The sequence below is a fragment of the Miscanthus floridulus genome, chromosome 19 (assembly GCF_019320115.1).
Source record: "Miscanthus floridulus cultivar M001 chromosome 19, ASM1932011v1, whole genome shotgun sequence".
Lineage (NCBI taxonomy): Eukaryota > Viridiplantae > Streptophyta > Magnoliopsida > Poales > Poaceae > Miscanthus > Miscanthus floridulus.
In genome coordinates, this window is record NC_089598.1 from 27,412,033 (window position 1) to 27,422,107 (window position 10,075).

At 43.7% G+C, this 10,075-nt stretch overlaps 1 protein-coding gene and 1 pseudogene across 1 annotated transcript; both read left to right on the forward strand.

Annotated features, from left to right (window-relative positions):
- Positions 1-319: 319 nt before the first annotated feature.
- LOC136525780 (glutathione S-transferase T3-like) lies at positions 320-5,441 on the forward strand (annotated as a pseudogene).
- Positions 5,442-5,978: 537 nt separating this feature from the next.
- Positions 5,979-7,196, forward strand: LOC136527212 (uncharacterized). Its single transcript, XM_066519842.1, has one exon. It carries the CDS (start codon positions 5,979-5,981, stop codon positions 7,194-7,196), a length of 1,218 nt encoding a protein of 405 aa, XP_066375939.1.
- Positions 7,197-10,075: the final 2,879 nt, after the last annotated feature.

A 10,075-nucleotide genomic window follows, 5' to 3' on the forward strand; every position in this document is an offset into this window, starting at 1 on the left:
CATACTCCTCATTTATTGTCCTCTCTCTCCCAGGATAAAAGAGTGGGTAAAAGGGTCTTTCTTCCACATCATTTAATGACTTTAGTCCATTTTAGTTCAAAAAACCAAACACCACTTTAATCCACTTTTAGTTCATGAACTAAAGTGGACTAAAACTTTAGTCCATGGACTAGAGAACCAAACAGGCCCTTATACTATGATTTTCTTTTTAAAAGTTGAGATTCTAGTTTGCCTGTTTGTTTTAGCCATGTTTCTTAGGGCTTTACCAGTACACCATAATGGTGTACCACCCTAACTTTCATGTTCTTACCAAGCAAACATGTCGCAAGCAACAAGTAGCTATGCCTTCATCTGCCAAAAGAAGCAGGCACAAATTGAGTGGGTTGGTGCAAGGAAGCACCCTGTTTTACAGACTGGTGGTGGTGAGAGTGGGATAGGGAGTACATGGAAGATGGCTACCTGCACTGAGAGAATGTACTGACATTGTTGCCCTTAACTCACCACTGCTTACTTGGACAGAATATACTTTTTTTCTAAAGCTAAGGGCATCAGCAACTCAGGCGAGCCTTGTTAGCCTTAGAGCAAGTATTATAAGGCTGAGTCAGCCGGCTAAATAGAGGACACATCAGGAAAACAGATGATTTGGCGGAGAGAGAATAGGAGAGAGAGAATGGATCGGTGCTTATCTCTTCGCCCGGCTGAATCCCACCACACCATCCGTTCGCAGCCGGGTGCGGGCGCTTTGGTCGATGCTTCGCTCCCCACCTCCTTCCCTTCTCGATCTCGTGCGGCACCCCCGACCTTCCACTCGTCCGCGCCCTTCCCTGCTCGCCCGCGCGCCAAATCCCGCCGCAACTCCACCAGATTCGCGCCAAAATTATTTCCTCTCCTCCCGAATCAATGCCTTGCGCGCCAAATTGAAGGACAAAAGCCCCAAATCCTCGCAAAACTCTCGCTTCCCAAACCCTAACCAGCAACCCGCCGCCGGAGCCATTGCAAGATGGGTGGCAAATCGAAGAGGACGTCTGCACCAGCGCCTATGGAGATTCCACCGCAGCAGCCTCTTCCCATCCCGCCGCATGGACTCGGCACCTGGTTTCCAACACCACCTACGCAGTCCTCAATGTCCTCTGCACCATGGTGGCATGCCGGACATCAGCAACTAGGCTTGGCGGGTTCCATGCCTCAAGGCTCGTTGTCACACCCAATTTTAAGGATAAAATTGAATGCACTATCTCATTGTGCCTATGGATCAATCACACACATAAGCTGACAAATTACATAAAGTATCATCACGGTGTCTCTTACATCAAGAATCATAATATAACTTAGTCTTATACATCACAGCGGAAAATAAAAGGTAACTCTCTCACGTGGAACGCCATCACAGGGAAGGTCAACTGGTTGACCACAAGCCTAAAAATCATCAGGAAATTCTTCATACCCATTGTCATCTGTTACCCATCCGGGATTTTTATCCAAATAAAGAGAATAAACAAGCGTAAGTACATCCCGTACTTAACAAGTTAACATGGGGTTATGAAGCTCAAAAGGGTTGACACTGGTTTACTGCCGTTAGCATTTTTAGTAAATCAAGCTTTTAATATCAGGTGTTATCAAATTATGCTTAAGCTCCCATTTAATCCCATATGAACAGATATCAGGGTCAAGTGTATCATATAACATCATAGAACATCTTAAATGATCATCAACAAGTATCCAGTTATTCTGTGAGTTTTCCGGGCCGCTCATGACCGTGAGCACGGCTGTTATAACAGTTTGTTACCCTCTACAGAGGTGGTGCACATTCACCGCGAGTCGTGATTCCCGTATGCCCGGGTTAATTACTCCCATGTCACTACCAAGGTGAGCGGGCAGGGTACACTATGAAGCCATTTCATAGGTTTCTCTAACAAGTTAGGGTCGCTAGGTTTCCTCGGCAGGCAGATGTAGGAACCCCCTTTCCTATGGCACATATCCATCGTGGCTATACACATAGGAACAGAGGCAGCCCTATACCCAACATGGCAAGCCCCATTTGCGCCAAAAAGGTAACCTCTAACTAGCTAGAAAAGGTCCTATTACTGAGCTAAAGTCAGAGCCATATGACTCTCCCGGTTGCACTGTCAGTCCCAGCTTTTGCCGACAGATAAGTCCTTATGTAGGGCCGGGAGCAACATGATCAAAAGTCATTTGCAACTTCGCCCTATGGAACAGTTGTTATAACTCATGATATACTTTTAGTTCCATAGAATCATTCATCATCGTATAGATCATGTTCAGTTAGAGCACTAGCAATCTACCCATATGCAAATAATCCATAGGAGACAAGGAACAGGATAATCAATCACTAGGATGTCCTTACGGGTATCAAAATTCGACATATGCAAATGAGTAATTAATAATGGTGAATAGGACATCAAGGTAGGCCCATGCTATACTTGCCTTGGTTCACAAACTCTTGCTGGTCCTGCTGGTCATCGAAGAACTCTTGATCTCCAACGTTCTCCTCACCGTCTGAACGCGATCAACACGGCAATATACAACATTCCAAAAGCATTCATGCAAAGCAAACATTCCTATCATTAGAACAGTACACCAATAGTATAGAAAACAAGATAAAATGTTTGTGAAAATAATCTACGTCTCGCTACGATCACGTCAACGCGAAGTTCACGAAAAACGGAGCTAAAATGCGAAAGTTATGATTTAAACGGGATTTCCTATAGCAATATATTTAATTAAATCTAACCATGAAATTAAAAAGTTCCAAACTTGACTAACAGTGGTTCTAACATGTAGATTATGGAATTACGAAGCTAACGTGATTTGAACGGATCAATTCGGAGCTAAAACGACGATTTTATAAGCAAAACAGTTCAAATGGCATTACTGTAAATACTGAAAACGTATTTTAGACTAAAACAGTGAACTTTACGCTTTCAAAACGAGAATGCGTAATCGGGGAAATGCGCTTTGGACTGCGGGTTAGGACTTAGAAAAGTACAGGGTCTCTTAAGCAAATTGACCCACGAATGGGGTATTGGCCACTCAGAGCCGTTGATCAGACGATGGAGGGCTCGGATTATTCGGAGGAGAGAGAACAGGGGGGCTGGCCGAAACAGTGCAGCCGCGGCGGTTCTCCATTGCCGGCGGCGTGGAGCTCTCCGGCGAGCACGGTTAGGGGGCCACGGTCCATGGAAAACGTATCCGGTGGCACCGGGAAGAAGCGGTGGAGCAGGGGATCATGGCTAGGCCTAAAAGGTGGCCGGTGGGTGCTGCCGTGGCGGCGGTCGCCATGGACGGTGGCCGGAGATCCTCGGCGCATGCGGCTACGGCGCTAGAAGCCACCAAACGCCAAAGAAGAAGGTCGGGGAGAGAGAGGAGAGCATGGGGAGGCTCACAGCGGGGAACTCGGGGTCGGGGTCGGCTCGGGGAAGGCGGGTCACGGCGGACGGCGGACGGTGGTCGTCGGAGCTCCTCCGTGCGGCGGTTGCGGCCTCCGAGGCGTGAGCGCGAGCGAAAAATAGAGCGGGGAGCGGCAGCAGGGGGCGGCTCGGGCGTGGCTCCGTTTTAAAGAGGCCAGGCGCGGGGAGGGGCGCTCCCACGACGCGAGAAGACCGGGCACGGGCGGCGGTTGCTCTAGGCGCACGCGCGGGCGGTTGCGAGACGCGCGGAGGGAGGTGGGGGAGGAGCTGACAAGCGGGCCCGGTCGGTCAGCGGTCGGCGAGAGGGAGGCGCGGCAGTTGCTGCGATGCTGGGCCGGCGGCGGTGCTGGGCCGCGTAGAGCTGGGCTGGCACGGAGGCCAGGGGAAGGCTGGTTCGGCTGACGCGGCTACTCAGGCTGGGCCAAAAATCCAGGAAGAGAGGGAAGGAGAAAGAATTTTTCCTTTTTCTTTTTCCAAACAAATTTTCCAAAAGCATTTTAATTTCAATTTTCAATTCTCTTTGAAATTTTTGATCAATACCAAACATTCACAAATTAATATGCAGCAGCATGTATGCATCACTTGTAGCTAATCTTATATTTGATTTTAGTTTTATAAAAATTATTACTTTCCTATGTTTGAATGCTCACATAAATTGCTTAAATAAATCAATTTGACTATTTTTGAAAATGAAAATTTTCAGGGTGTTACACTCGTCGTGGATGCTGCCTCCCTCCGTATCTTCTCAGCATGTGGCTGAGAACGATGATGAATCTGAAATGCAGGCATGGTATGTATCCTCCATTACTCATGAATCTTTCTCAGTTACATTTAATCTCTTGCCATTGCTATGCCTAATGCACTATCCTTGGTTTACAAATTTACTGGTTTGAGCTCATATGCTATGTACTATAGTCATCTTGTATGTATTGGTATTTTTTTGTACTACATTTTTTTGGCAGAACTGGTAGTATGTATTAAGTTAAGTAATATGTTCACTGTAGTTGTGAAAACTGATAAGTCAATGGTGACGTGAGTGCTTAAAAGACTATTTTGATTTAATGCATTTTTATAGGGGACCAAATCTTTACCCTCCTGGTGGTTTCATGAGTTTTATGAATAGCACAGCAAGCCCTAGAGGCTTAGTGAGCAATGGGAGTAAATCGCAAGCAATCAATCTTGCTGATGATGAAGATGATGGCAAGTGTGGTAGGACTGAAAAACGCATGCTATGGACAAAAAAGGAGGATCTGAGATTGGTATGTTATTTTTTCTGTTAGTTCCATCCATGAGTTGCACTAAAAACATCCTGGTAATCATCTTTTGTTAATGTTGTAGGTTAGTGCTTGGTTAAAAAGTTCAAATGATCCTATCCAGTCCAACTACAGGAAAAATGATCAATATTGAAAAAGTGTTGCTGATATCTACAACAACACCACCCCAAAAGACCGAGCAAGGCAAGTCAAGCAAATTAAAGATCACTTTCTAAGAATTAAGAAAAGGGTTCAATGGTTTTGTGGTAGCTGGAAAGAGGCCAACGCTCTATGGGCTAGTGGTGAATCGGATGCAGATATTGAGGCTAAGGCAATGAAATCTTATGAAGAAGAGCACAAAAAAGATGGCCCATTTACGTTTAAGCATTGCTGGGAGGCTCTTCGAAAGGAACCAAAATGGGAAGCCTATTTGGAACGCCTAGAAGACCTCGAGCCAGACAAAAGAAAGTTCTGTGAAGAGGATGATGTGGGGAAATGTTTCTCTCTAGATGATGATGCTGATGAGCGGCCAATAGGAGGCAAGCAAGCTAAGGAGCAGCGCAAGAAGAAGAAGAAAAAGGGCCAGCCATGTATAATAGATCTTGAAGATGAGCTTAACAGCTTTTGGATGCTCAGAAAACAGCAAATGAAGGGCGCAAAGAGATGTTATAGACGCAAAGGCGTGTGTCTAGTGAGAATCTTGAAGCTCGGAAGCTTGCGCACCTTGCAGCAAAAGAGCACAAGGAGTCAGTCATGCTAGAAACATATCGAGCGCTATTGATGAAAGAGACAATAAGTATGCCTGAAGATGTGAGATCTGAGCATGTGTTGGCACTGAAGTGTTTGAGGGAGAAGCTATTTAACAAAAATGACTAAGGTACTAAAAATGTTTTGCCTGTCTTTAGTCCAGTGCTAAAAATTAGGACCTAATTACAATGCAGTCAATAGTCTACAACTACAATTAAATTGCAGCTAATTACAATGCAGTCAATAGTCCACAACTACAATTAAATTGCAGCTAATTACAATGCAATCAATAGTCCACAACTACAATTAAATTGCACCTAATTGCAATGCAGTGCCGAACACTCTCATCTAGGAAGCTCATCTATATAATCCTCCCAAACCCATCTCACTTCTACAACTCATCAGAACACTCTCATCTTCCTGCTAAGTCAAAACCATGTCGGATTCATCCTCATACTCAGATGATTCCGATGAGCTAGCCCCTACCAAAATCATTGAAGAGCATGTTGCTGAGCAGAGCGTCCTAGACTCCTTTGCTAGGAAGCTCGCAATGAAGTTCAAGGCTGCCTTCTCGGCTGGAGTACCTCAACGCCAATATGGTTCTAGAAAGAGCATCCGGATGGATCATGGTGGTGCTCACGAGCGTCTTGTAGAGGACTACTTTGCTACAGAACCACTCTACCCCGAGAGTATGTTCCATACTAGATTCCGTATGAATAGGCGTCTCTTCCTACGCATTGTGGATGCCCTTGGTCAGTGGTCTCCCTATTTTACTTATAGGGCAGATTGTGCTGGTCGAATAGGGCTATCACCACTGCAGAAGTGTACAACAGCCATGTGCATGCTGGCTTATGGCAGTCCCGCAGATGCTCTTGATGAGTACTTAAAGATTGGGAAGTCCACTGCATTAGTGTGCTTGGACAAGTTTGCACGAGGGGTGATTGAGGTGTTTGGTGGCGAGTACATGCGACGCCCCACATGTGAGGATGTTGAGCGTATACTACAGGTTAACGAGTCTTGTGGTTTCCCTAGAATGCTAGGTAGCATAGATTGCATGCACTGGCATTGGGAGAAGTGTCCCTTAGCATGGAGGGGGCAATTCACCCGTGGCGATTATGGAGTTCCAACTATAGTGCAAGAAGTTGTTGCTTCCCAGGACCTTCATATTTGGCATGCTTTCTTTAGAGTTGCTGGATCAAATAATGACCTAAATGTGCTCAACCAGTCCCCACTTTTTTTTGATGCCTTAAAAGGAGAGGCCCCTCAAGTTCAGTTTTCAGTCAATGGTAATGAATATAGCACTGGTTATTACCTTGCTGATGGTATATACCCAGAATGGGCAGCCTTCATGAAGAGTATAACACTTCCACAAACAGAGAAGCATAAGTTATTTGCTGAGCATCAAGAAGGGGCAAGGAAAGACGTGGAGCGTGCTTTTGGGGTACTGTGGTCCCGTTTTTCCATTGTTCGTAGGCCCGCACGTCTATGGAAGAGAAAGAGTGTTGAAAGGATCATGCTAGCTTGTGTGATCCTCCACAATATGATAGTGGAAGATGAAAGAGAGAATGCTAAGATTCATATTGACTTGAATGAGAATCCAAGTGCATCGTTTGCTCTACCTCCTGAAGTGAACACTAGTAGTAATCTACGCTTTGCTGATGTGATGCGTAGAAAAGATGATATCCGTAATCGTCCACAGCATACTCAGCTTAAAGATGATCTGATCGAGCACATTTGGCGTAGGTTTGGAAATAGCCATCATAACTAGTCATGGTAGAATTCTGAAATCTGCATGTTTCTATTATTTTTTTCCCTTCACTGTGAGAACTAACATGATGTCTTACATGTATCTTTTCAGGAATCAGGACTCGGCATGGCTTGCTGAATGCTGCAGATGCTACTTGCAGGTATCTAACTTTTTTCAAATAGAAACTTCTATATCTAATTTCCAGGGGTCATTTGTTCTAATTTTTGCACTATTATATGTTTGCAGTGTCATGTCTTTTGATGCAAATGGGTTGACTGCTCCTCCCTACTGAAGGCCAACTATCAACTCTGTCTTCATGAATAAATAATGGCATGTTGTTCTCAGAATATATTGTTTGGTAATGACATGGATAAACATATATGGTTTCTACATGATGAATTGAGCATGCATGTATGGCCACAAAGATGTAGGCCACATCAGATTGAATGCACATGGCAACATTAAATCTTCACTACAGCTAGTTAAACAGGCTCTTATTATACTAGCAGGCTGAATAGCCGGCTGTAAGTGACATGGCCTTTGCTTATAGCCTTCAGCCGGCTAAATCATTGTCCTTGCTCTTAGAGCATGGATAATAATTTCGCCAGCAGCCGGCGGTAAGACTAAGCCACGTCACTTAATCCAGTAACACGTATAGTGAGCGGGCTGTTAAGTTGGCTATATAGTAATATTTTAATATTTGATGCTTGAATGTGTATATTATCAATTGGGATTCATTGTAAACTTGAACGGGATGGCTTGCAGGCAGCTGTGCAGCCTTGCCGGTGTGGCCGGCGCACAGGATCATGAGGTGGTCCATGGCAGGATGAAGCGTCGGTTTTGCCGCCGGCACCAGGCTGGTTACGGGCTTTTTGGCCTCGTTTCTTGCGTTTCAGCCGGCGAAGAGCGAAGCGCCCGTCCAGCCCTCTCTCTCCTCTTCTCTCTCTGCCACATCAGATTTTTATGACGTGGATATCTTCTCAGCCAGCTGACTAGGCACTATAATACTTGCTCTTAGCCAAAAATTCCGGTACACGTAGACGATGGTGAGTCTGAGACACTAGTCTCCAAAGGCGCAAGGCGGGCATGCAGGTGAGTGGAGAATCTTTTTCACAGTCTTTTTCCATCACAACTTTCTTTATTCTGAACTTGTTGTGGTCCTAAATAAGTATTGGTGGCTCTCTTCGCCACAACGTGGACTTCAACAGCTGCTTCAACTTTTGTCAGACCGGGCATATGAGGCTTCTGCAGGCACTTCTGACGGTCTGCAAGACCACCAATCCTTATGACCTGGACATTCAATGATATGGCGATTGAGGCAGTACACCAACTTGAATCATTGGGGAAGGCCTAATGTTTACTGCTGCCTCTGTTGGGCGTGCCCTTAAAAGTTTTATAAGCTGGTGGGACGCAGCTTGTGTGAATCGTGGTGTGAAAAGGTGAACTCTAACAGTTTGCTTTTAAAAAGAGCTCTACTCGTTTTAGCTTTAACCATTCGAAGAAGAATCTCAATCTCGGTGAAAACAAACATGTTACTAGTGCATCTAGGATTCATACGCCGATGAGTCATCACAGCGAAAAATATTAAAATCCTTAATATTGAATAAAATTATTCTTCTTTGCCGTGTGCATCCATCCCATGATGCAAAGTCTAGAATGATTTTTTCCCTTTTGTCTAAAAAAGTGCCCTTCATTTCAGAGTCCAAAGAAAAGGTCAAAGTCGTAGTTGGGAAACACTAGAAAACAAGACTCTGACGACAGTGACCGATTTAGGCATCAATTTTCTTCTGCCAAAGGAAAACAGAATTCCAGAAGCCAAAATACCCAAAGGTGAACACGCATCAAGAGATGTTAACCCACATGGACAATGGAATCCAATTTTTTTTATATTATAAAAACAACATTTGAAATAAACTACTACTACCACAGAAGCAAAATGAAAATCTGGTTAGACAACTTTAAGATCCCAAAAAAGGACTAATTTTCTAATTCATGTTAAATATTTCCTCTGTTTTCAGTGATAAGCAACATGATAACTAGTGTATTGGTGGTTCACAAGATTGTGTGCATTTGTGCATTGTTCATAGGTGAGTCTACCTGCATGTATGTATATAAGTACTATGTAATTCGAAAAAGATTAAAAAACATCCCGATGGTACTTTTGCATGGACAATGACTTAGAGAGAGTATGTACATTCTACCTTCGTCCTGAAAAGAATACAATTATGGGTTACGTGCTACGAAAAGTGATTCATGTTTGACCAAGTTTTTAGCGAATAACATTCATATTTATGGTTTTAAATTAATTTATTATGAAAACACATTTCGTAATTAATCTAATGGTATGTATTTGGTATCAATAAACATGGATATTTTTTTGTCTATAACTGGTCAAATTTAAGGTACTAAAACGTGATATTGTGCTAGAATTGCATGCTTTTAGGGACGGATGTAGTATTTAGCAAAAGATAAACCAAACCTTTTGTGTTGTGAATTAATTCCAATCACATTAGCACAAACCTGACTTTTCATTAATACACGTCTGCTATACTTGCGTGGAATCAGGGAATGAAGCGACCACGAATAAACAAGAATGGCATCTAGATGCGTTTACTTTGGGTGGAAACTGATTCTTACGCGGCGAACAACAATTCGTAGTTGGTTTCTCTATTTGCTTCTGTCTATGTATATCCATTTCACAAGCATCGGTTGACATATATATTTTGCAATAGGATGCCAGTTTCGAAGTTGGAAACATCAACGTTTGTCTTACAAAAACAAGTGTCAAAATAGAAGGTGAGAGCTTGGAGGAAAAGAAAAAAGATCTATACTACCAATTACCACAAGAGTCTGATGAGATACAGTACAAGTTATAAATAGTCCCTAGAATCGCACCAAAA